At 50.7% G+C, this 27,665-nt stretch overlaps 1 protein-coding gene across 2 annotated transcripts in view; it reads right to left on the bottom strand.

Moving 5' to 3' along the window:
- Positions 1–1,820: 1,820 nt before the first annotated feature.
- Positions 1,821–27,665, bottom strand: part of LOC144764113 (apoptosis-associated speck-like protein containing a CARD) — an 86,213-nt gene continuing 60,368 nt past the window's right edge. Inside the window, exons 4-5 of one of the 2 annotated variants that reach the window (XM_078650282.1) lie at positions 19,791–19,835; positions 1,821–5,829 (exon numbers count right to left, since the gene is read on the bottom strand). In XM_078650282.1, coding sequence (XP_078506408.1) covers positions 5,570–5,829; positions 19,791–19,835 — 305 coding nt within the window. In that variant the 3' untranslated portion in view covers positions 1,821–5,569. The remainder of the gene's footprint in view (positions 5,830–19,790; positions 19,836–27,665) is intronic. The other variant, XM_078650283.1, reaches the window with a different exon arrangement.

The raw sequence follows: 27,665 nt of genomic DNA, 5'->3' as shown, positions 1-27,665 counted from the left end.
AGGAATACATGATTCATTGAGTTTAAACAAACGGTAAAGAGTCTAAAGAAACATTCCTATATAGAATACATTCAGTTATTTTCCCGCCACCAATACACTATGCCTCGATCCTTCTCACAGTCTTGGTTACACAGTTTAACTGATGCAATGTTAACAGAACTAGGATGAGCAAGACTTGTCCTTGGCTTAGTACATTCAGGAAAGCGTCTTTGAGAACATTTTCTGCTGACTTGTGTGAAACTATTAAAGTTTATTTTAGAAATAAAATTGACAGTACAAGACCGATGACGCTTAAACAAGATGGAAGATAATGCAAACCAGGTTGAGCATTAGCATAAGTTCAAGTTATAGCGCATTGTTTTTGTTTAACAGAAATGTAGCACTCGCGCCACCATTCAACGTGCTCAACCAATGCCTGCTCAGTAGGATGGTGGCTTAAGGGGTGCATGGCCAGCGTGCAGAGTCCAGTGAAGGGGACAAGAGTCACACGAGTACACTAGGCCAAAGGTCTGGCTTTTGGAGGACTCAGGCCTGTGTTTCTGACTGTGTACAGGAATCCATGCACAGGACTGAAGATATATACAACGCCCAAAGCTTATAACCCCCAGTCACGGTGTCATTTGCACAGTGGAGGGGGTGCCCAGGGGACCGTGGGCCTGGCAGCAAAGACAGAGTTGGAGAACACGTACTGGGGGTTCAAGCATTGCTATCTTGGCAGCGGATGTATGACGTTACAACGCATACTTTTACATCGCATGCCTTTACAACGCGGTTTTTACATCGCATACCATTACAACGCATAGCGCTTTTGGGTGTTGGATAGTGAATAGTTTAACCTCTCTGCTGCTGAGGATATTCCCCTGCTGTGCTGGTAAATCGTGAATCCCATTGTTTCATGACGAGCTGGGCTCGTCATGAGCGTAGCAGGAGGCTACACCATGACGAGCCCAGCTCGTCATGAGCGTCGAAGGGGTTAATTTACTATTCCAACTCCAGTCCCCGTGGACACTAGGGAAGGTTATTGGATAGTAAATTAACCTATTCCCTATCCTAGAGCGCCCCCCAGCGCAATGCGTTGTAATAGTTTGCGTTGTAATGACCGCGTTGTAATGGTAGTGTGTTGTAAAAGTTTCGTTGTAAGTGATGTTTCCCCTTGGCAGCCAACGATCGCTATTGAGTACTTCCTCGCTTTGCTCACCCAGACAACTTCTGCTGCCAGGGGATGGAACCGAAAGGGACAGCAAGGTTCCTGGAGTCAACGGGGGTCAAGCACCGATGTCCCTGCAGCACTGGCAGGGTCAGGGCTATAACAGGGTCACTAACCAACGACATAGGTGACATTTTCCCTCTGGGCCCTGAGTGGTGCTTTCGGATGACGTGCACTTCTCATGAGAAGCAGCGAGGCGTCCTCATATCCTGAGCGCTGCAGACCTTGCAAGCACTACCCGAGGTCCTCAGACGCAGCTGGGCTCTTGGGTTGTTTCCAAGCAGACTCTCCTCTGCAGGGCACAGCTCAATGGACTCTTCCACAGCAGCCAGGATGTTTCTCCCTGCATGGCAAGTCAGGAATCTGTACCCAGGTTGGTCCTAGTTGGCCAAGAGGTACAGTATAAAGACTTACAGCCTGATTCATGAAAAACGGGATTTGCGAGTCTCAAATAGCGATAAAATGCGAGCCGCTATTGAGAACTCGCAAATCTGAATTCATGAAGATTACCGGTAAAAAATAGCGATTCGCACGCGGGCGCTAATTCCGTTAGCGATTAACTATAATCGCAGAATAATCGCTATTTCCGGCTACCTGCGTCGGGATTGCGTCCTGATTTAGAGTTCGGCTGATGGGTTTCCTGTCCGTCATATTACAAGTGCCCTTGTATACAATGTACTTATGATATGGTGCATGGGGAATCATCCTGTCTGTATCAAAGTAGGTGAATTCTAAATCAGACCCTTAATCTGTCCCCGGACCTCTGTCCTCCTCAGGTGTACTGCTGCACACATTCTGGGACAATTTAATGATCGTAGTACTTATGGGGAGAGTTGACCGATCACCTCCACTACAATGTTCACATTCTGGTGAACTCCTTCAGTCACATGATTTGATTTGATTTATAATTTTATAGAGCGCGCGAATGCCCGTGGGAGTCTTGGCGCTGTGACAAATCAGAGAACAACGGGTCGACACAGACCACTGTATGACGAGCTCTTGCAGGACCATAGAAACCAGCAGCATCTGTTGGGATGGTTACAATCTGCTCAAGATGATGTTCAGGCAGGAATGATTTAAGGGCCAGTCCCCAGTAACTTGGGCAGCCTCTACCATTTCAGGTTGGATTCCACCTTGTACTCTGACACACACGCAGGAGCAGATATCCTAACATTTGATGCTGTTCAACGCAGCAAGAACACTTGCTCTGCCGCGCTGCATCAAATGAGAGGGAAGGAAAATGCCATATCTATCAACATACGGCATATTCCAGCTCTCTCTCTCTCTGCTGTTGCACTAGTGGCTGCTAAGAGCCAACGCCGGCACCCTTGACCATGGTGCAAGGGTGCCTGCCGTGCAAGCGGGATTGTATTTTGTGCAGGGATGGACACACTCCGGCACAAATACTGTTCTTTTTCTACATGTGCTGAAGAATGCATCACACATAGAAAGAGGGAAAAACAAGGTGAAATAAACATCTCCTCATTGCGCCTCTCATGGGATTTCATCAACTTTGATGGAGGTTACTCGGAAACACTCGGGGGCTTATTAATGAGCCCTTGCGTCACTTTTGCTCCGCCGGTGAGTGACTTTGTAGAGAAATGTAAGGCAACAGAGCTGATGACTGTGCATTGCATTATTTTTTGTTGCGGCAGCATTCCATGGGTGAAGCATGGATGTGCCCGTGCACCCTTCCCCCCCATGGAAATTGATGCAATCCCAGATGTACTAGCGGTAGTAAACCGGAGATTGCGTCAAAATTGTGTACCTACCACAGAGAGGTGTAACAAGGAGAAATATCTCATTTAGGAGAAGTGTGGCTCACCGATTAGAGTGGCAGACCCTGATGCAGAGGTCTAGCCCGGGACCAGGGTTCAATTCCAGATGCGGCGGGTCTTGGGCTCAATGTTTACGGACTCGATAATTCTCGCCTCGGTGCCTACTCTAATCATGGGTCCCACTCTGCAACTCTGGGCAATAGCTTGCTTAATCTCCACAACGGCCCCGAAAGCGCTTGGATGCCTGGCTTCACCTTGGAGGTGCCCAGTAAGGAGCATCTCACAGGGAAAGCCAGGAAGGGTTCCACAGCGGTATACAGCGCCAGGATGCCTGAAAGGTGATAGTGCGCTTTACAAGTATACACACACATTTACATTCCTCCTTGTTATTTCCTCTTTCTGTGCAGACACTTTTGCACAATCGCGGTAGTATGCCTGCATTGGATCTAGACAGCACATAGTGTGCTGGCCCTACGAGAAAGCAGAAGTTAGCGATATCTTAGTAAATATGGCACATTTCTCTTAATTTCACTCAATTGAACGCAGCAGCTTTGCTTGCACCCCTGCGTTGCATTAAACGTTACTAAATCTGTGCCAATGTGTGCGCTTATCTTTCACACGCAGCCCATGCTCATGGATGCCAGAGATCCAGAGAAGAGAGGCTGCAGAACCGTTTATCGAGAGGAAACTGGGAATCTTTTCCAAAAAATTTTGCCCCTGAACCTCAGCGGCTTGCTCTGGGGTCTGAATCAATTTAACAAGGTGAGCTTGTAGGATTGTTGGGCTCAATGAGGGGATGCTAAAAGCACAGAAACAGTATATGGAAAATAACGCTGAACAGAAGACTGTCTGCCTCACCCTCCTATGATGAGACCCCCTCTCACAATCTCTTACTGAGATCTGAGGCCTACCCTCTGTTTTTGGAGACTACAAATGTGATCACTGTGCAGTTTGTGCATTCACAATAAAGCACTAAAATAGTTGGTATTAATAACTTTCAATGAAATTTAAAAACACACACTAAATGTAGCTCAACAATTTTATGACAGGTTGTATTAGTTTTTTGTAAACTGGAATTTAAAAGAAAGACATTTTGATGTCTTCTCAGTGCCGCCCAAATAAGAAATACTCCATGTTTTCAATGTGACGGCTCCAGGTTACTGAATTAAGAAAATATCAATATTTCCTTATTTCCTCTAAGCAATATTGCCCCCATTTTCTGGATAACTAAGTCTATGTGTGATTGCCCAAGTCCACTGATAACAAAGGGTCTGCCGTGACTGTCCCAGGTCATTGTTTAAAAGGGAGTCCACCTTTTCTAATATCGTCTCAATCTGATTGCTCCAGGTCATTGGACAAGATAGGCTTAAACTTTCCCGATTTCCTGTCAGTGTGATTGCTATGGTCTTGGTATTACAAAGGGTCTACCTCTGACTGTCCCAGGTCATTAGATAACAAAAGGTCTACCTGTGACTGTCCCAGGTAATTGGATAACAAAGGGTCTACCTGTGACTGTCCCAGGTCATTGGATAACAAAGGGTTCATCTGTGACTGTCCCAGGTCATTGTATAAGAGTGAGTCCACCTTTTCTAATATCGTCCTAATTTGATCGCTCTAGGTCATTAGACAAGATAGGCTTAAACTTTCCCGATGTCCTGTCCGTGTGATTGCTCTGGTCTTGGTATTACAAAGGGTTTATCTGTGACTGCTGCCGGTCACTGGATTGATAACAAATTATCATTCTTTCTGGATTTCTTCTTAGTGAGTTTTTTCTAGGTTACTGTATAAAAAAGGGGTGTTGATCTATGTTGTTCCTCTCAGTGAGTTTAACTAGGGGTCTATCTGTACAATTGTCTCAGGTCACTGGATAAGAAAGGGTCTACCTTCGATTGCTCCCTGTCAATGGATAAGTATGGATTAATATTTCCTGATTTCCTCTCAGTAAGCTTTTGGTGATTGTATAACAAAGGGTCTATCTGATAAGATAGGCTCAAACGTTCCCGATTTTATGTCAGTGTGATTGCTCTGGTCATCAATCTTTCCTGATTTCTTTTTAGTGAGATTTTATTAGGACACTGTATAAAAAGGGTGTTGATCTATGTTGCTCCAGGTCACTGGATAAGAAAGGATCAAACTTGTCTGAGTTCCTCTCACTGAGTATAACTAGGAGTCTATCTGTACAATTGGCCCAGGTCACTGGATAACAAAGGGTCTAACTTCGATTACTCCCGGTCAAAGGATACGTTCGGGTTGATCTTTCCTGATTTCCTCAGTGTGATTGTTTTTGGTCATTGTATAACAACAGGTCTATCTGTGATTGCTCCAAGTCATTGGACTGTTAACAAAGGGTCATTTTTTTCTGATTTCCTCTCAGTGACATTGCACCAGTTCACTGTATAACCAAGGCCGTGCCTGTGATTGCCTCACAACACTGGATAAACAAGGCGTATCTGGGATTGCTCCAGATCATCGCATCAGAAAGGATCCTGATTACCTATTGGTGAGATTGCACTGGGTGATTGTATAACAAAGGCTATCTGTCATTGGATAAAATACGATCGATCTTTCCTTATTTTCTAATCAGTTATGATTCCTGCAGGTCATTGTATAAATAAGGGTCTGTCTCTTGCAGGGCGCGCAGGAACTCTTCTTGAGACTTAGTCCCTTTCTTCACCACCATCCGAATCAGCGTTGAGTTCTTTGAGCTGCTGGTCTTTTCTGCAAGAACTTCTTCGACCTCGTCATCCTGGAGTATCCCTTTGTCCTGTAGAATCTCCATTATGAGTTTAATATTTCCCATTCTTTTACTGAGGTTGAGTCTGTGTTCCTTAATGAAAGTTTCTGCTGCAGGAAAAGAAACAAAGAAAACTGTTGTGAATTGTAGTGACCCTACTCTTATTCTTCTGACAAAGACAAATACAAAGATTTAAACAAAATCCAGAACCTCTGACTCTTAATGAGCCCCGGGAGACTCTCAAAGGCATTAATGGAGAGGTAAACAATAAATATAAACAAAGGAGATCAGGTACCAAGTGTTTATTGTTACTCTAACCTACCTATAGTAAATGTAGATATACAGATACACAGAATAAAAAATAAGCATAAATATGGTTAATTCATATGACTGCTGTGTAATTCTATCCATTAAATGCTGTTTGTTCTTTACTTTAATAATGTACAAGCCTGTCTACAAAAATATAAGTAAAATTAATTTTGCTTAAAATGTAAGAGAAAAGGAAGCGCCAGGAAGTGGAAGCTTCTTTCTGAAACTCAAGGAGTCTTGTTCTGCTGACAGACGTACTTGTTCTGTGAGAGTGAAGAACTTATACTGTGGCCACTTGTCCTGCAACAGTTCTACGTTTTAGGGAAAATTGTGCTGCTGCTGTCCCCTGTCATATAATAGTGTTAGTATTGATATCAATATATGCAAATATACGTGTGTGTTCAAAAACCAGATCGAATCACTGTTGTCAATCTGCCGAGATGGCCTCTCCATCGACCCAGAGTAAGAAATACGTGGTCAGGTTGGCCCTGCGGACTGGGCCTGAGGCTACTGATTGACAGATCACAGGTGGGGCGGCACGTAACTAGCCGGACAAACATGCAAACAGGAAAAACCCAGTTGAGTCCCACAGATAGGCAGCAACACCATAACCGTCCCAGGAGATTGGCCCCAATAAAGCACTGTTGGAAAGGCGATCCCAGGGGAGTCAGAAGATGTCTGACTGTCCGCCCGAGACTCACCTCTCTCTATGGAATAGGCCGAGCGCCGTAGGGAGGCCTCCTTGGCGAGGCTCCTCTCCTACAATCGTACCAGCTGAGCAATCACACTACTACAGACGGACACCACACAACGGAATATTTACAAGTATCTTTATATAAGAGTTGACGTTAGGTACTTAGCAGGTTAGCAGGCAGGGATCGAGGGATCCATAAAGTCATGGTTCCGGGAATAAGGGGGTAGCGGGACAGTCTTGGCACCAACTAGTGCGTGGATAGTTCAAGGGGGCAGGCCGCGACAGCGTCAGCAGGGCCTCGAAGGTGGTTCAGCTTGGTCGGGCCGCGACAGCGTCAGCAGGGCCTCGAAGATAGTACAGTTCGGTCAGGCCGCGACAGCGTCAGCAGGGCCTCGAAGGTGGTTCAGCTTGGTCAGGCCGCGACAGCGTCAGCAGGGCCTCGAAGGTGGTTCAGCTTGGTCAGGCCGCGACAGCGTCAGCAGGGCCTCGAAGGTGGTTCAGCTTGGTCAGGCCGCGACAACGTCAGCAGGGCCTCGAAGGTGGTTCAGCTTGGTCAGGCCGCGACAGCGTCAGCAGGGTCTCGAAGGTGGATCAGCTTGGTCAGGCCGCGACAGCGTCAGCAGGGCCTCGAAGGTGGATCAGCTTGGTCAGGCCGCGACAGCGTCAGCAGGGCCTCGAAGATAGTTCAGCTCGGTCAGGCCGCGACAACGTCAGCAGGGCCTCGAAGATAGTTCAGGTGCAAGAGTTCGGATCAGAATCAGCCGCGACAAGGTCAGCAGGGCTTCGACTCCAAGATACAACTGACGTCCTAATCCAGGGCTGGCCCAGATATAGGACTGGAGTCCTTTGATGTCCGGACCCTCGCGCCTGGGGGTCCGAGGGGCCGGGATGAAGGTGTCCAGACACCCAGCAGGGGGGTGGAGCCAGGGCCCAGGGAGGCTGGAGGGCGATCGACACCAGGCGTCCGGGGATGGCTGGAGGCCCATCGAAACTCCCCTCCTCCGGGATCCGCCAAGTGGCCACTCTACCACCTGGGAGGATCTTGGTGCCTCGATGTCGGGGCTTCGCTGGGGCCGGGGCCAGGGATGGCTGCTGCCACGTGCTCGGGACGTGATGTGCCCAAGATGGAGTCGGGCCGGAAAGGGTGGCCTGGCATGGTCGCCAGACCGGCAGTGTTGGCGAGCAGGGTCCGCTGGGGTCCCAGGGGGGGAGAGCCATGGGTTGCCAGGGGGGCTGCTCTCGTCGATGGTTCGTGTCCAGGGGGGTCGACGGCGGGTCGACGGAGGCCGATGTCGTCCTGGGCCCGCTATGCGGGAGGGGTAGGACCACGCCACGAGGCCGGGTCCAACACACGTCCCCTCCAGCTGAAGGCGGGGAGAGTCACCCATCTTCCTGGGTATTCTCCTCGTCGAGGTGGAAGAAGCGGGACAGGCCGTCAGCGTTGGCGTGGTCGTTGCCAGGGCGATGCTCCACAGTGAAGTCCATCCCTTGGAGGGAGATGGACCATCGCAGCAGCTTTGGGTTTTCGCCACGCATCTGCATCAGCCACCGCAGGGGCCGGTGGTCAGTCTGGACCCGGAAGTGGGTACCGAAGAGGTAGGGCCTGAGTTTCTTGAGGGCCCACACGACGGCGAAGGCCTCTCTCTCAATGGTACTCCATCGCTGTTCTCTGGCCAGCAGCTGCCGGCTGATGAAGGCCACAGGATGGTCAATCCCCTCGGGGTCAATCTGAGATAGGACCGCCCCAATGCCGCGCTCTGAGGCGTCGGTCTGGACTACGAACTCCCGGCTGTAGTCAGGGGCTTGGAGCACAGGGGCGGTGCACATGGCTGTTTTCAAAGTCTGTAAGGCCACCTGACACGCGGGTGTCCATGGTACTTTCTGGGGCCGGTTCTTCGAGGTCAGCTCAGTGAGGGGACCCACAATGCTCCCATAGTTCTTTATGAAGCGCCGATAATATCCAGTGAGCCCCAGGAAGGCTCGGACGGCTGTCTGGCTGACCGGGGGCTCCCAGGCCAGGATGGCGTCAATCTTGGGTTGGAGGGGAGCCACGTGGCCGCTCCCCACTTGGTGTCCCAGGTAGGTCACGGACCCTTGACCTATTTGGCACTTGCTGGCCTTTATTGTTAGTCCGGCCCGTCGGAGGGCCGTCAGGACCTCCCAGAGGTGCTTCAGGTGCTCGGCCCAGTGGAGGCTGTACACTGCAATGTCGTCTAGATAGGCGGCGCTGAATTCTTCTAGCCCCGCCAGCACTTTGTTCACTAGTCTCTGGAAAGTTGCCGGGGCGTTTTTCATGCCGAAGGGCATCACCTTGAATTGGAAGTGGCCATCGGGTGTGGAGAAGGCCGATCGCTCCTGGGCGCCAGGGGTGAGGCCGATCTGCCAGTACCCTGCGGTGAGGTCGAAAGTACTGAGGTACTTGGCGGCTCCCAGGAGGTTGATTAGTTCATCTGCCCAGGGGATGGGATGTGCGTCGGTTCTGGTAACAGCATTTAGTCCCCGGTAGTCGACACAAAACCTGAGTTCTGGAGGGGTGCCAGGTGCGACGGCTTTGGGGACCAGGACAACTGGGCTGGCCCAGGGACTGTCGGAGGGTTCGACCACCCCCAGGGCCAGCATTTTGGTCACTTCTGTCTGGATGCAGGCCCGAATTCGGTCGGGAACTCGGTAGGCCCGGTGTCGCACTGGCTGGCTGTCCCCGGTGTCGACATCGTGGACACACCACTGGGTAACCCCGGGGGTGAGGGAGAACAGGTCTGTAAATTGCTCCAACAGCTCTTGGCAGTCTCGGCGCTGTGCGGGGGTCAGGTCGGAGGAGAGAGAGATTCCCTCGACGGAGCCGTCTTTCTCAGCGCCCCTTAGGAGGTCGGGCAGGGGCTAGGAGTCGTCTTCGGCCCCATCATCGGTAGCTAGCAGCAGGCTCAGTTCGGTGCGGGCAAAATGAGGTTTGAGCCGATTGGCGTGCAGAACCCGGAGGGGGTTTCGGGGTGACTCCATGTCCACGAGATAGGTGACGGGGCTCTTGCGCTCGATCACTTTGAAGGGGCCCGACCATTTGTCCTGGAGGGCACAAGGTTCGACCGGGGTCATGACCCAGACCTGCTGGCCGGGCTCGAACTCGATGGATGAAGCGTTCTGGTCATACCAGCGTTTCATGTCTTCCTGACTGGCCTCAAGGTTGGCCTCGGCAAGGGCCCGGAACTTCCTAGTCTGGCTTCGGAGGGTCAAGAGGTACTGGTAGACATCCGACGGGGCGTCTTGGACTGTAGTTTCCCAGCCTTCTTTGACCAGGCTGAGGGGGCCTCGGACAGGGTGCCTGTACAAGAGTTCGAAGGGGCTGAACCCCAGGGATTTCTGTGGTACCTCCCGATAGGCGAACAGGAGGCAGGGCAGCAGGATGTACCATTTGCGGCGGAGGGGTTCTTCTAGGCCCTGGATCATCCCCTTGAGAGTTCGGTTAAACCGCTCCACAAGTCCATTCCCTTGGGGGTGATACGGGGTGGTGAACTTATATGTGACCCCGCACTGTTGCCACAGGGACCGCATATACTTCGATATAAAGTTTGTGCCCCGATCGCTCACGACTTCTCGGGGGAACCCCACTTTGGAGAAGATCCCCATCCGCGCTCGGTCCACCACGGGAGCCGTTATGGATCGTAGGGGGATGACTTCGGGATAGCGGGTGGCATGGTCCACCAGGACGAGGATGAAGCGATGCCCTTGAGAGGTTCGGGGGTCCAGGGGCCCCACGATGTCGATCCCCACTCGCTCGAAGGTAGTGGTCGCCACTGGAAAGGGTTGGATCGGGGCCTTCATCTTCCCCCCGCTCTTTCCGCTGGCTTGGCATCTCGGGCAGGTGCGGCAGTGGTTATGCACGTCGTTGCGCATTTTCGGCCAGTAGAAATGGGTCACCAGGCGGCTGTAAGTTTTGTCCTGCCCCAGGTGCCCGGCGAGGGGCACATCGTGTGCCAGGTTCAAGAGAAAGTCTCTGAATCGTAGGGGGACCACCAACACTCGGCTGGCCCCCAGCTCGGCAATTTTCTGTTCACTGTATAGGAGGCCGTGGTCCCAGTATATCCAGTGGGACCCCGAGGTGTCCCCGGCAGCTTGGGCTGCGGCTTGCTGCCGGGTCCCCTCGAGGGAGGGGCAGGCCTTCTGTTCCTGCCGGAATTGTTCTCGGGTGGGACCACCCTCCTGGCGCCATTGGGCTAGTTCGGGTATGTCGCTGAGTTCGGCGCTGCCTTCTCGGTCATGCTCTGATGGCTCGGGCTCGGATCCTTCATTGACTGCGGGCGGTGGTGGCGCGGGCCACTCCGGCTCTTCAGTTGGGGTGGCCTCGGTTGCCGCCGGGGCCCGGGCAGTCATAGATCGGGTTGTAGCGCAGACCCACTCTGGTAGTCCCATCATTCCTAGATGTTCTCTCCGCTCGACTTGGGCCCAGGGAGAGCTCTCGAGGTCGTTTCCGAGGAGGCAGTCCACGGGGGCGTCGTCCCGGACGGTCACCTTGAGGGTGCCTGACACCCCCCCACTCGAAGGGGATTCGGGCCATCTGACACAGAGTCTCGGAGTTGTCGGCGGCCCTCACGGGGCATCGCACGTTGGGTATGATCTGTTCAGGGGTCACCAAGTGGCAGCGGACGGCCGTCACACTGGCTCCCGTGTCTCGGAGGGCTTCGGTCCGTCGTCCATTGATGTGGACCCACTGACGGTATTTTTGAGTGTTGCTCGGTAGAGGGGCTTGGGGGACCATGCCTCTTTCGCCCAGGCAGGCTAGGGCCATGGCGGCCGGTTCATACTCGGTCTGATCTTCATTGTAGACCTCTTTGCATTCTTCTTCCCCTTCCCCCAGGGATGCAGCAGCGAACTGCCGGGTCGGAGGCCCGGTGGTGCCGGGGCGCTGGTTCATGGGGCAGAGGGGGTCACTGGCATAATGACCGGGCCGCTGGCATCTGTGGCAAGTAATGTTCGGGCGGGGCCCCGGCCGTGCTGGAGGGGGTCCTCTTCTGGTCAGGGTTGGCGAATGTTTTTATTCTGGGGGGACCCCCGAGGTGGGCTCCGTCCCGGAGCCGGGAAGTCTCGGCTCTTGTTCTGACCTCCTCCGCCGCCACGCTGGCGGGGATGCCCCTGGCCGTTCCGTCCCGTTTCTCCTATCGGGGCCCGGGGGACCCGGGTGCTCACCCATCAATCAGCCTCGAGGGCGAGTTTTCGGGGCTCGGTCAGCTTGCTGTCGAGGAGATGCTGTCTGAGCTCGACAAAGCAGTTGTTGGAGAGGTGCTCCCAAACGATGAGGTTGAACAGCTGCTCGTAGGTGGACACTTTGCTGCCCTTTATCCATCCTTCCAGGCACCGGCTATAAAAGTTTACGTATTCCACCCACGTGGTACCGGGGATCTTTTTGCAGTCTCTGAACCTCTGTCGGTACATCTCGGGGGTGAGGCCATACCGGGTGAGCAGTGCGTCCTTCATGTGGTCACAGGAGGACATCACTTCCTCGGCCAGCTCAATCAGGGTGTCTCTCCCTTCGCTGACAAATCTCCCCCATAAGCCGGCACCCCAATCTTTTCGCGGGATGCGGTGCGCGGTCATGGCAACTTCATACGCCTTGAACCATTGCTGGATATCGTCATTCTTGTAGTATTCCTTGACGATTTCTTTGGGAATGTGGACCTTCGGGTCGGCAGGAGGTGGAGGGTCCCGGGTTATCGCGGCGCCAGCCTCTTCGGACTTGGACTTGATCTCTAGTTCTTTGAGGCCACGCTCGTGTTCGTACGTGAGCTTTTTTTCTTCCAACTCCCTTTGCCTCCGCCTCTCTTCCAGATCTCCTTCTAATCGTAGTTGCTCAATGGCCATTTTCTTTTCTGCTAATTGAAGTTCTCCATCCAGCCGGAGTCGGGCGAGCTCTAGTTCATGGAGCCGACTCCTCTCTCGCTCCCGGGCGTCTTCGTGGGAGAGGCCCGGTTCTCTGTTGGCTGTTCTTTCTTCCACTGGGGCTATGACCGTACTCAGGGGTACTTCTCTGATAATGTCAGCGTTAGCCTGGTGTGGGGTCGCTCCGGTCTCCACCCATGTTTGCAGAGCGTCTTTGAAATCGTCTTTTGTGCTTAGTCCGGTGGTAGCGATACCCAGGGCTTTGCAGAATTGTTTGAGTTCTTTATGGGTGTACTCCTCCTATCGTTCCTTCTGGAATTCTGTGGTCGTTCCGGTTTCCTTAGTAGTCATCGTGGTTGTGGGTCTCTGTTAGTAGTGGCGAATCACTCGCTGTACGATTTGCGCGGGCTCGGATCCCGTCGCTTGCCACCAATGTTGGAAAGGCGATCCCAGGGGAGACAGAAGATGTCTAACTGCCCGCCCCGAGACTCACCTCTCTCTATGGAATAGGCCGAGCGCCGTAGGGAGGCCTCCTTGGCGAGGCTCCTCTCCTACAATCGTACCAGCTGAGCAATCACACTACTACAGACGGACACCACACGACGGAATATTTACAAGTATCTTTATATAAGAGTTGACGGTAGGTACTTAGCAGGTTAGCAGGCAGGGATCGAGGGATCCATAAAGTCGTGGTTCCGGGAATAAGGGGGTAGCGGGACAGTCTTGGCACCAACTAGTGCGTGGATAGTTCAAGGGGGCAGGCCGCGACAGCGTCAGCAGGGCCTCGAAGGTGGTTCAGCTTGGTCGGGCCGCGACAGCGTCAGCAGGGCCTCGAAGATAGTACAGTTTGGTCAGGCCGCGACAGCGTCAGCAGGGCCTCGAAGGTGGTTTAGCTTGGTCAGGCCGCGACAGCGTCAGCAGGGCCTCGAAGGTGGTTCAGCTTGGTCAGGCCGCGACAGCGTCAGCAGGGCCTCGAAGGTGGTTCAGCTTGGTCAGGCCGCGACAACGTCAGCAGGGCCTCGAAGGTGGTTCAGCTTGGTCAGGCCGCGACAGCGTCAGCAGGGCCTCGAAGGTGGATCAGCTTGGTCAGGCCGCGACAGCGTCAGCAGGGCCTCGAAGGTGGATCAGCTTGGTCAGGCCGCGACAGCGTCAGCAGGGCCTCGAAGATAGTTCAGCTCGGTCAGGCCGCGACAACGTCAGCAGGGCCTCGAAGATAGTTCAGGTGCAAGAGTTCGGATCAGAATCAGCCGCGACAAGGTCAGCAGGGCTTCGACTCCAAGATACAACTGACGTCCTAATCCAGGGCTGGCCCAGATATAGGACTGGAGTCCTTTGATGTCCGGACCCTCGCGCCTGGGGGTCCGAGGGGCCGGGATGAAGGTGTCCAGACACCCACCAGGGGGGTGGAGCCAGGGCCCAGGGAGGCTGGAGGGCGATCGACACCAGGCGTCCGGGGATGGCTGGAGGCCCATCGAAACTCCCCTCCGGGATCCGCCAAGTGGCCACTCTACCACCTGGGAGGATCTTGGTGCCTCGATGTCGGGGCTTCGCTGGGGCCGGGGCCAGGGATGGCTGCAGCCACGTGCTCGGGACGTGATGTGCCCAAGATGGAGTCGGGCCGGAAAGGGTGGCCTGGCATGGTCGCCAGACCGGCAGTGTTGGCGAGCAGGGTCCGCTGGGGTCCCAGGGGGGGGAGAGCCGTGGGTTGCCAGGGGGGCTGCTCTCGTCGATGGTTCGTGTCCAGGGGGGTCGACGGCGGGTCGACGGAGGCCGATGTCGTCCTGGGGCCGCCATGCGGGAGGGGTAGGACCACGCCACGAGGCCGGGTCCAACAAGCACACATGGAAAGAGGGGTACACGCGTTCCCAAAACACCACAAATTTTGCTGCCCCATGAAATTAGGAACACTCAGCCAATCAGAACACAGTCCACGCAGTGATCATGCGCTCCTCATGCCGAACATCTAGACACTTCACCCACCGGTTAACAGTGTGTCCATGCAAGGTCGAGACCCACCTGCATTCGCTATCAAGTGGCTTGATTTGACTAGGCCCTCATTCCATTATCTAAAACAAGATCTCAATTGTTTTTATGGTGCTCCAAAGACTGTATATAAAGGCACTCAGAACAAATGTATGTTGAAACAGTCCTCAGACCCGTTTCTGTAACTGTTTCCCGGCCGCAGAGTTATATTAAAACAACTATTCCTGTTTCGCCATTTCCCTCCTGTCTTTTATTTTTTCAAGTTCACATTCCAGCAGCAATAGTTCTTTGCCTTAGAGAAGCTTGCACTACCGCCGCCTGTTCTTTGTGTTAGAGAAGCTTGCGCTTCTGCTGTCCCTTGTCATGTAATATTTTTTTGACTGGGTATGTGAGTGGGTGCATGAGTGTATAAGTGGGACTGTCAGTGGGTGCATGATAAAAAATGTAGGGGACACTGTAGGAGCAGGTCCTCGTGCCGGTACACAGACATAATATCGACTCCAAAATATCGTTTGGACATAATATCGACTCCAAAATATCGTTTAGAGAAAATATCGACAGGACAGAATATCGACAGCCAAAATATCGTTTTTAAGGTAAGTGAAGTAATATCGTTTTTAAGGTAAGTGAAGTAATATCGTTTTTATTTTTAGGGTTCAGGGTCAGTTTTGGGTTTTTGGGTAAAGGGGTATTTTTAGGGTTCAGGGTCAGTTTTGGGTTTTTGGGTAAAGGGGTATTTTTAGGGTTCAGGGACAGTTTTGGGTTTTTGGGTAAAGGGGTATTTTTAGGGTTCAGGGTCAGTTTTCAGTTTTTGGGCAAAGGTGGAGTAGTGTGGCTCACTGGTTAGAGGCGGCAGACCCGAGAGCAGAGGACGGCCCGGGACCAGGGTTCGATTCCCGACGCGGCAGGTTTCTGGACCAGGGTCAGCGGACTCGATAATTCTCTCGCCTCGGTGCCCACTCTGATCAGCGATCACACTCGGCAACTCTGGGCACTAGCTTGCCTCATCTTCACTAACGGCCCCACCAGACCGCCGGGGATTCCTGGTCTCACCCTGGAGATACCCATTAAGGGACCATCTCTCAGGGAAGCCAGGAAGGGTTTCGCAGCGGTCGAAGCGCGGAGGTACCCCTTCGGGAGTGATTCCAGCGCTATATAAGCACATAATTAATTAATTAAAAAGGGGTATTTTTAGGGTTCAGGGTCAGTTTTCAGTTTTTGGGTAAAGGGGTATTTTTAGGGTTCAGGGTCAGTTTTCAGTTTTTGGGTAAAGGGGTATTTTTAGGGTTCAGGGTCAGTTTTCAGTTTTTGGGTAAAGGGGTATTTTTAGGGTTCAGGGTCAGTTTTGGGTTTTTGGGTAAAGGGGTATTTTTAGGGTTCAGGGTCAGTTTTCAGTTTTTGGGTATTATTTTATTATATTTTATTACTATATATATATGTTTAATAAATATGAAATAAAAAAATATTTATTTAACTTTCATTAATTATTCAATTATTATAAGTTAATTTAAGTAATTTTAAGTATATTTTAGTAATTAATTATTAATATTAATTTAATTTAACACTGTTTTTAGTAAATACGATATTTTTTACAACTATATTTTTGTAAACGATATTTTTAACTCGATATTTTTGTACTTACCTGTTTGTAGATAGAAACTCGATATTTTGACTGTCGATATTTTCTCAACGATATTTTTGATGGTCGATATTCTGTCCGTCGATATTCTTTCAGTGATCCCCTCGTGCCATCTCCCCTTGCGAAGACCCAACTTTCTAGCTTGCCCGCAGTCCGCTACCCTCTACTGCCTTCTATTTTGTACAGCCACTACTCGTTTTTCGATAGGTCTTCTGCTTCTTCTCTGATCACTCCTGCCATCTATTTTGCCTCTTTCTGGTTGCTCCTGACTTTTGTTCTGCTTCTTGCTGCTCGTTTCTGACCTCTATTTTGCCTCTTTCCGCTAGTTTCTGACCTTTATTCTACCGCTTCCTGCTCGTTTCATACCTTTATTCTGCCTCTCTCTGCTCATTTCTGAGCTTTATATTGCTTCTTCCAGCTCTTTTCTGACCTTTATTCTGCCTCTTTCTGCTCTTTTCTGACTTTTTATTCTGCCTCTTTCTGCTCATTGCTGGCCTTTACTTAGCCTGTTTCTGCTTGCTTTTCATCTTTATTTTGTTTCTTTCCTGCTAGTTTCTGCAATTTCTTTTGCCTCTTTCTGCTTGTTGCTGAAATTTATTCTGCCTTTTCTGCTCGTTTCTGTCCTTTATTCTGCTTCTGCCGACCCCAGCCAGCTCCCAACCTCCTGCGGGAGCAGGCATTGCTCTTGCGCAAAGTGAGCTTCTGGAAATACAGCTCCCTGCGTGCAAAAGCAATGGTTTTATCTCTTTCCATGCCCGCATGTCTGCGGACAGAGAAAGAGATGAAACCTCCTCTTCCAGAGGGCGGGAGCACTTTGACAGCACCCGTTTTCTGGAAGCTGAGTGTTTGTTTGGCGGGAAGCAAAAGCAAACAGCAAAAGCCCGGGAGTGGGTACCTCAGGACATAGCAAGAGATGAGGTGGTGGGGTCTGCCAAGGGTTTTTTTTAGGAGAGGGTTGACCTCAGCGTGTTTCCAGTCCTCAGGGAATGAGGCCGCCACGAATGATCTGTTGATGATTCTTTGTAGCTCAGGGACGATGATGTCCGCGGCTCTGTGGTAGATGTGGTGGGGGTAGGGGTCCATAGGGGCCCCAGCGTGTGTGGTCCTCATGGTCTTTAGGGTGTCTTCAATGCTAAGGGTTGTCCAGCTGTCCAGTGTTGGTTGTGTGGAGCAGAGGATGTGGGTTCCTCCTGGTGGGTGTTGTTGTCGAAGTTTTCACAGATGGTCTTGATTTTGTGGTGAAAGAAGGCACTGAGTTTGTCACAGAGGTCCTGGGAAGGTGGGAAGTGGGTGGACTTGCTGTTGGGTTGGGCAAATTCTTTGATGATCCCGAATAGTTCCTTGCTGTTGTGTGCGTGGGCATAGATTCTGTCCTGGAGTGCTTTTTACTTCGAGTGTCTGATGAGTCTGTGGTGGGCGGTAGTAACTGTTTTGTAGTTGTCAAGGTTCGCTGGGGTTTGGGGGTTCCTCCATCATTTCTCGAGACATATGCAGGTTCGTCTGGATTCCTGGATTTCGGTGGGGAGCCATCTGGCCTTCTTGGTGCGATGGTTTGAGGATTTCTTGAGGGAGGCGATGGTGTCGGCACAGTCAGTGATCCATTTGTGTAGGGCACGGGCGGCGGTGGGCGGGTCGTTGTCTTAGGCAGTGTGAGCGGAGCCACTGAGGGTAACAGTGAGCTGTTCGCCAGAGATCCTGTTCTAGTTCCTGTGTTGGAGCTGGGGTGGGCATCTGCGGGGCAATTTGTGCCTTAGGTGAAGTGGACGCAGCGGGGGTCCATCCATGGGAGTTCGGAGGTTTGGCTGAAGGAGATGGAGTTACCTGCTGTGAAGATGGGTTTGAGGGTGTGTCCTGCTGAGTGAGTTGGTCCTGGTATGATCTGATTTACGTGGAGAATTTCCAGGAGGGAGATGGAGTTGGGGTCTTGGCGGTCATTGAGGTGGAAGTTGAGGTCGCCCAACAGAATGTAGTCGGGGGAGGTGATGGGATGTGGGATGATTATGTTGGTGATGGAGAGGGAGAAAGGTGCGCAGGGTCCGGAGGTTGGTAGATGAGGATGTCACGTAGGTTGGTGGTCAGGTTGACCTGTATCTTGATTTGGAGGTGTTCCATGAGGTCCATAGGCCCGTCGGTGTAGGTGCTCAGGCGGAGGTTGGCCTTGTGGGCGACAGCGATGCCGCCTCTGGGGCGGTTTGGGTGGTCGTAATGGGCGATTTTGTATCCTTCAGGGATGGCGATCGCAATGCCAGGTCCCGAGGAGGCACTTGTCCAGGTTTCAGTCAGGAAGGCAACATCGGGAGAGGTGCTATTGAGGAGCTCGCAGATTTCCGTGGTGTGTCTGTGGAGGGAGCGGACATTGAGGAAAAGGCATTGCAGGGTTTGGGCTGCACTGGGGGTGTTGGTGGTTGGCTGGGATGGGTTCTGGGTTCTGGTGGTGTTGAAGGAGTAGCAGAAATTTCAGCAGGTGAAAGGACCGTGGGTGTGGAGAGGTGAGGAGAGCTTGCAGTAGTTGTTCTTGCCGTGGTTGAGTGCGTGGAGAGCCGTTGAGCTGTAGCATTGGTAGGTCAGATGACAAGGGATCCTGGGTCTGGTGACGCGGTCGGGTCGCGGACGGCTGCAGACAGGCTTTCCTTTGGCGCGCCTCTGGTGCGCCAGAGGCTGGGCCGCCCTGCGGCTTCTATTAGGTAGAGGTCGGGGCAGGACAGCTGGAAGGCGGGAATGGATAAAAAATGTGGGAGGGGCTGAGGGGGCAGCAGCGGAGCGAAGCGGCCGAGGGGGCAGGCCGTCAGTAAAAGACTGACTAGAGCCTCAAGGACTGTCTGAAAACAAAGTAATTCAGACAAATCCTGAAAAATAAAATTAAAGTAAACTAAGGCAGCAGCTGGCAAGGACTGAGGCCAGGGCAGTTCAGTGCAGTCCAGGGTGCGAACCAGTGGTCTTTGTCGGGCAGAGCACTGCCTGCGTGCTGGGAGAGTAGGCACCCAAGGGACTTTGCTCAACTCAGCATGCAGCAGCCTCCATTAAGTAGAGGTCGGGGACAGGTAAGAGACGGGAGGCGGGAATGGGGAAAAAACGTAGGGGCGGGAGCGGCCGCGGGGGCAGCAGCGGCAGGAAGCGGCAGAGGGGGCAGTAAGTCAGTAAAAGTCTGGGCAGTTCAGTCCAGTACGGGCCGCGAACCACGGTCTATGTCAGGCAGAGGCACGGGCAGAGCGCTGCCTGAGCTACGGAGCCGAGGCACCCACTAGAATTTTTAACATCCCTAAAGAGGTATTTTCATAACAAGGCCATTTTAATGACCTGCGTACTCAGACCTTGAGGATTCAGTCGTTGAATAGAATCCATCATCTCAAACCCAGCCTCCACATCTGTCAGCATCATCGACATGAACAAACCCAGCCTCCACATCCTTCAGCATCATCAATATGCACAAATAAATCCTCCTATCCACAGTAGGTGCTCACAACATAGGTCACTGCAGCATTTTATGTTGCACAGAGAAGTTCCAGTCCCATCGCAACTAGAACTCTTTTCCCAGGGATCAAAACCATATTCATCACCTGCGTGGAAGCTTCACGTACCTGAAGTAGTTTCTGGGTCCTCCCGGGCCTCTTGAGGATCCAACACTGAAAATGAAATGACACTTATTAATGTCAAGACTATCACAGGCAAAAACAGCGTCCACCTTAATGTGATTTCATGAATATTTCTTTGGTCGTCGTAATGTGGGACGTTAATTAGCTACCAAACTCCTAGTCAGAATGTGGAGGAACGATTAATTTAATGTGGTGGGCTTTATTACGGAGCTATTGATTATGATGGGCTCAGGGCTTTGTCAATTACTTGATCATGGTAGGGGGTGGGGTTGGGCTCTTGAGGAGCCAGAATTGATGTTGACTTTTCCTGACTGACACATAAACCCAGGCAGTGAAGCGTGGAGACGATTATTAGGAAGCACCGATGTGCCCCTGACAGCAGGCATCCTTGAGACCACTCATGAAGATGAGGGTCCATGAAGGCCACGGTCCTTCTGAGATCCTTCCACCCACTGCCATGCGCTCTGTGAATGTTCTTGGTGGGACTGACCCGCAGCATCTTGTATTGTTAGGGGTTGTTACCTAGTAAGAAAGTCCAGAATCTTTGATGCCCCTCTTTTAAAAACTTGTGTGCATTAGCATTTTCAGTAGTAAACACACAAAAGTCAAAGCAGTGCACCTTCAGATCCAACCTAGTAATATTTTTCGGGCAAGTACATCCCAACAATGTTTGGGCAGATTGTTAATTACAGTATGTATAATTGCAGGGCTTCCGCAAGGGGGTATGCGAAGGGGACCCTGACTATCTCATTGCCTCGTGTGCACAAGACCACGGGGTTCCTCCATGCATATACAGTCTAGTCCCCAATCCTAGTTCCCCCTCCGTAGGAGCTCCTCTTGCATTGCGCTAATCAACCGAATGAGTATATGGTATCGCATTGCTGAGCACCTGTAAGACCCCATGCAATAACTGAGACTTGGACTCAAAGGGAGGAAAGGGAAGAATAAGTAAACAAACTCTGAAAAAGACTGTCTCTGTAACCCGGCAGCTCACTTGAATGGGAAAGTGTAGTAGTGTATTCCACCCTGTATGATGAGGTTCAAGTAGGTTTATTTCCTAGGGAGAGGTGTGGCGCCGCGGCCAGGGCGACTGACGCTGGAATCTGGGGATCACGGTTCGATCACCGGCCACAGGTTAGCCCAGCACCATGTGACTCTGGGCAATAGCTCGCTTAATCTTCCCGACGGCCCCCAGCGCCTTGAGACCCCTACGGGTGATTGTGCACTTTACAAATGTGGATTATTATTTATTCAAGTTGACAAACAGGTAACATAAATCCAGATATAAGCCCTCGATCAGCAGTTATAACAGTCAGGAAGTCCTCATCAGCAGCCCCACCAGGAGCAGCCTGCCCGCTGCTCAGCCCCATCCACCAACTGTCCTCACTCACACCAGACACCCAACCACTCCACTCATGGCCCACACACCGACATCCCACACAGAGCACACACACACAGGCTGAGCAGCTAGGAACAATACAACACAGTACATTAAAATACAACATGAGAATGCTACAAAGAGTATCAGTGGGAGTGAGCGTGGGCAGCAGTCCCCTAGGGTCCAGGAGCACTGTAGTATACAAGGCCTATTTAAATTGTTCCGGGGGAGGGATGTGAGATCTCGGGTCATCTTGGCCATAGGGGCGACCTACAGTGGGAGTGTATGGTCGGTTTCCACTAGTCCACACCTGTTCTGTCTCTGTCCTCTAAGTCTTCTCGGCCTGCTCCGGCTGGTTCACTCTGTCTGTCGGGCTCCACCTCAGTGTCTTCTGGGCTCTCCCATGCCTCCACTGAGAGGTGTGGTGCAGCGGCCAGGGCAGCTGACTTCGGAGCACAGGGTTCACGGTTCGATCCCGTCTCCGGCGGCAGCTCAGCTCAGCACATGTGACTCTGGGAATAGCTCACTTAATATCCAGGACGGCCCCTAGCGCCTTGAGATCCCTAAGGGTGAGTAGTTTGGCTTTACAAATAAGGATTTTAGATTTTCCAGTACCTCTGGCCATAGCCCAGCTATTGGGCGCGGCCGCACTCCCTAGCGCCCTTCCTTATTAATACCCTTTCCTCTGCTCCGGCCCATATGCTGGCATCTTTCTCCCAGGTCTCCAGGCCTGTTCTCGACCTCCAGTCCATCTCTATCCACCTCTTGGACAGAATGAAAGCTAAGTCTAGGAACCAAGGGGCATACTTACAAGGGCTTTATCTCCTCTTTGTTGGCTTTTAAAGTAAAAAAAGCGGAGATAAAACTTTCGCCCTACAAGAGTGTGCTAACATGCATTAGCGCATGTTAGCACCCTTTTACTCGACGCCTCCCTTTGCATCTCATTAGAGATGGAAAGTGAGTGTGACTGGGCAGAACAACCTTGCAAATATTGCTAATGTGCACATCGCGATATTTACAAGGCTGCAAACGCATTTTAGCAGACGTTAATTTTTGCAGAAAACTTACGTCTGCTAAAATGCAGACTTAGGCATACCTAATATGGGGGGTGGATCGTGGTAATACGACCACAGGGTCGTATCAGCAAGGTTATCACTGTTTTGCAGGAAACATCGCTGGAAAACCAGCGATGTTCCCTGCAAAAGGGCGATTTCCCCACTATAGCTGGAAATTATATCGCCCTGGGAAACACATTCTAAATAATGCGCTAACAGGGCGATATAATATAGCGACAGACGGCGATAAATAGAAAAGTGCTAAGCACGCTTTGCGTTTATTTATCGCCGTCCTTGTAAATAAGCCTCCTAGTGCCCACCCTTCGGGTTTGGGTCTGGGGAACATCCCCAGTAAGCACATGTCTATCATCTGTCTGAGGTCTCGAATCAGCGGGCATTCAGCCTGTACAATACCTTTCCCCAGAAGGGCTGCAATGTGGGGCCGCCCCTCGTCATGTGGGAGAAATCTGCATCTAATTACTCACATCCTGGAATCCACGTGGGACCCCCCATACATGATCAGAACTCTGGGAGGAGTTAAATAGGTCATAGGCGTGTAAATAAATTGTATACATTTCATCTGTGTATTCCTAAAGACCTTCTTGGGATCCAGCCGCACCCTGTGCCACTCCGGGTCTGTGATTCTATCCCTCAGCACTCCTTCTCATTCAGTGCCTTGTAAAACCACGTCACTAGGTGTCGGGCCGAGGCCATGGACACCAACAATTGGACCCCTGCATGAGTTCTGGGTCCCTCTGCCCTTATCCCAGAGGTCTTCAAAGGCTCTCTCCGGGGCTTCGTATGTCTGAACCCCTTGGGTCATCATCTCCTCCAGGGGGGGTGAGGTGCCTTAGTGATAGCAGGCTCCTACTGTCACACGTCCGGCATCCGTCCAGTTGGATCATTGCGTGACACTGAAAAAGGAGAAGCTGTTGCGGTGAGGCATTCCCACCAATGGCAAAGCAGGGGCATAAAGGGGTGTTGCTCTTTTGTTCCCTTCGCACCGCTGCCTGCATTTCAGGGCCACCACCAATAGGGTTGTGAGGGGGGAATTTGCCACGGCTGGTAGGAGCAATTTTGCCAGCAATGCTCCTTGATTGGGTTCCAGCCCAATGAGGGCAAGATCCTGATGGTTTGCACTATTGAGCCGTCAAGTGACCCATTGGAGCAAAGCCTCTAGGGAATATAATTCAAAGTCAGGAGCCCCCAGATGCCCCTCATTCGACGGTCGCAGGAGAATTTCAAGGGACACTCCATGGCGGCCCCCATTCCATATCAGTTACTTGAGCAGGGCATCCAGTTGTTTGAACCAGGAGACTGGTAACCCGACATGTGATTGATGAAAAAATAGAGCAAACGCTGAAGCATCACCATTTTGGTCATGCTAGCTTGAATCCACTCGCCCCCAGTCACAGATCTGGGTTGAATCCATCATTGTTATTTAGCCCACTTTGCCACCCCAGTTCACAACCACCCAAATGCAAATCACTCTTGACCCTGCTTCTCACAGGAACAGTACAACCCGAACTGCCAAGCAAGGTCTTACCTGGACCAGAAACAAGCATCCTGGGACTTGTTTTAGGGTAACACCCCTCATCAGTAAGGCTAGCTTGATTTCAGTGGCAAAGTGAGCAAGGGACCAAGTCTGGGCATACCCTGCCAACTTAGGGTGAAAGCAAACACAAGGTGATGATGGACAGAGCGCAGAAACTTTTCAGACACTCACTCGAGTCACAAATCTGGGTTAAATCCATCAATGTTTGATACCTCACTTTACCACCCCAGTTCAGAACCAGCCATATGCAAATCAGTCTTGACCTTGTTCCTCCTGGGAACAGTCCATCCCGAACATCCAAGCCTTACCTAGACCACAAATAAGCATTATGGGACCGGTGGCAAGGTAAGAAAGGGACCCACGTCTGGGCATACCCTGCCAACTTAGGGTGAACAAACCACACACAAGGAGCTGATGGACAGAGCGCTGAAACTTTTCAGACACTCACCCCCAGTCACAGATCTTGGTTGAACTCATCATCATTCTTTAGCTCACTTCGCCACCCAGCCATATGCAAATCAGTCTTGACCCAGTTCCTCATGGGAGCAGTCTAGATCGAACTGCCAAGCCATGTCTTCCCTGGACCGGAAACAAGCATCCTGGGACCGGTTTCGGGGTAACACCCCTCATCAGCCAGGCTAGCTTGACTCCAGTAGCACAGTGAGCAAGTGACCCACGTATGGGCATACCCTGTCAACTCAGGGCAAACAAAGCAAACACAAGGAGATGATGGACGGAGAACTGGTTAATACATGGGACACTCTCCCTGCCTAGCACGACCTTGCACTATTATGAGAATTAACGACTCGCTCACTGGATGGTATGGGCCTTTCCATAACACACCACCTTTACACTGATGGCACATATCCTTCCAAGTACACTGATAGCTCATTGAGGCCCCTACCCTTATAAGCAGCACATCTTCATGCACAAACCCTTTGAGACATTCCTTGTGTCACGACTTGATCATTATGAGTAGACCCTGTGACTTCGCCAAACCTGCTTCGGTTTGCCAGTTATTGGCTGCACCCATGTAGTATCTTGTATTTTCCTTTAATTGTCTCGAGCTTGCATGCCTTCATCCTTTGTGTATCCTTTTAAATGCTGGTGTTCTGTGTTCTAAAGAGCACTGTTAGAGTTCTGTAAAGTACCATGATGTCATTCTACAAGCTGACACCGAGGTACATGGATGTGCTTTTCTTCATGGATTAAAGCTACCAATTAATCATTCTTCTAGCGGTATTATTGAATGACAGAGAATACAACAACCCACTACTCTAATGCCATCCTTGACAACAATAGCCACACTTTCACAACTAACTCTTCACACAGTGGGTTGAGTCAAAGTTGTGCTTCTCTTCTTTCTGTGCCAATAACTGAGTCATTTTGCATTCTAAAAAAGTTTCCACCTCCTTTGGGGCTGCTGATATCCCATTTTGGCTGAACATCACTCTTAACCCGGCACTTTGATAAACTGAGCAAAGAAGTTTCTATTCTGATACAGAAATAACTGGCTCTAACTTCATCAACGCAATCCTTTTACCTCAAACAGCATACTCTGCAGTGGACATAGCACATTCTCTAAAGACGCAACACCCTACTCACTTAGCCAACCTCCCAACCTCCTCAGTGCTGTGTTTAATGCCTCACCCACTACTGAAGTTTCTGCCACCAAGTCAGAATGTTTTGGTGCTATTCAGAACCTTTTAGACTCCCAGGGTGGCAGAGAGGGGTAGGTTGCCGCTAATTGAGTGTGCTGGACGCCTTTTATTCTGCAGCTAGTGAAATCTCTGCCATAGCCTAAAGCTTACCAAGTTTAGGTCAGTTCTTAGCTATCCCCAGGCATTTGTGAGGGCATTTGCGCCGCATGATTGAGTCCCTTTGTTTAAACATCACTCTCATACTTCCCCACTCACCAGTAGATTAGGTTTTCGGTCCTGATGAAATGTCCTAATCAGTAACAACAACGTTTGGGAAGAAACATGTCGACCTTTATGTACACTACCTTATGAGCTGCATTTGACCATTATCTCCACATTTATCCACCCACTCCTTTTAATCATAACAAGAGTCTCACATATTAAATGTGTTAGGGTACCCCCTAGCTGTTTGTAATTCACACTACACCAATCTGCAGCCAGAGCACCTCCACAGCTTCTTTTTCTAAAAAGACCTCCCACAAAAAGCCACCTCGAGGGGCCTGTTGGGAACTGCAGCGCCGGCTCAATCAGGAGCCCCCCATGATGAAGCCTGACACCCACACAGGTGTGTGAGGGCTATTGCTTTTGAGCAAGCAGATCCCCTGACCTGGTTTCACAGCTTCCCACCAACCGTTCTCCACTTTCACCCTTGACCTTAGAGGAACTGCATACTCTATTGGACTAAGTGGTCAGCAGACCACAATGACTATGACTGCTTTTCAATAAAGCAATCTTTTTTAAAAAAATTGCCCGGTTTTTCCTAACCCCTTCACTGCTAGGCCATTCCCCCGTACCCCCCCCCCCCCCATGCTAAGACTTTTTTGGCTATTTGGGGTAGTTTGCGGTTAGGCCCCTGTAACATTTTGTTCACATGAGGTATCCACACCAAATTTGCATCCTTTTCTTTCAACATCTTAAGGATTCTAAAGGTATGCGAGTTTGTTGATTCACCTAGAGGGGACCGAGACATTGGACAAAATACAGCAAATGGTTTTTTTTATTTTTAGGAAAAATGGGAAAAATGTGCTACAGAAGAAAGCATCTGGTTTTAACCCTGCGAAAGGTATCAACAAGGGGTTTGGAATGCTAAAATCACCATCTTCCCAGCTTTCAGGAACAGGAAGACTTTAGTCAGAAAACCAACATTTCTACACAGTTTTGGCATTTCACTGGGACATAGCCTATTTTTCCTATTTGTTTTTGCTTTCAACCTCCTTCCAGTTAGTGGTAGAAATGGGTGTGAAAGCAATAATTGATCCTGGAGAACTATGCATTTCTGAAAGGTAGACAAAATTCTGAATTCAGCAAGGGGTCATTTGTGTATATCTTTTAAGATTTTTTCATAGAAACTAACAATTAAAATAAAAATATATTGAAATTGACTTGGAAAACAAGCCATTTGTGGCAACGTGTTCAACTGTAACTTCTTCTAAGTACGGCAAATGTGTTACATCGATACAACTTAATGTCTGCTATACCCTTCTGGTTGTGGGGATATATAGGACTTGTAAGTTCACCAAGAACCCGAGCTACCCAGAGCCAATAACTGAGCTGCGTCTTGCAATGGTTTTTCAGTATGTACCTGGGATATAGCAAATCATTTGGCAAAATATAAAGAGTGAAAATTAGGTGTCAAGGACACTTATGTAATTCAAAAATGGGAACAAAATATAGAGAAGCAGGTTTACAAGTCCCTTGCGCCTCTTTTACGCCACCGTTGCGTCAGCGGCTGCGCAAAAGAGGCACCACAGTGCGGGGTATTTAGGTTAGGTTAGGTTAGGTTATGTACTTATTAAGCGCTCAAATAACCCTGGGGCATCTCGGGCTGACTAGAGATTAGACTTCTGCTAGAGAGGAGCCGGACCAGACAATTAGTTAAAATAGGAAAGCTTTCAGGTGTTTCCTAAAAGTGCCATGACTCGGGATGGCTCGGAGAGCCTGTGGGAGCTGGTTCCAATATCTTGGAGCCAGATAGGAAAAGGCTCTACCTCCTGTCCGAGTGAGGCGGATTCAAGGGACTTGTAACAGTCCCTGTGTACTGGATCCAAGCCTCCTACTAGGGCTGTATTTAATCAGTTTACGTTGTAAGTAGCGGGGCCTTTATCGTTCAGAGCGTTGTGGGTTAGGCAACAGATTTTAAAGAAGGATCTTTTTTTTCACGTTGAGCCAGTG

This window comes from Lissotriton helveticus, chromosome 6, assembly GCF_964261635.1.
Source record: "Lissotriton helveticus chromosome 6, aLisHel1.1, whole genome shotgun sequence".
NCBI lineage: Eukaryota > Metazoa > Chordata > Amphibia > Caudata > Salamandridae > Lissotriton > Lissotriton helveticus.
This window is presented reverse-complemented; position numbering and strand designations above follow the sequence as displayed.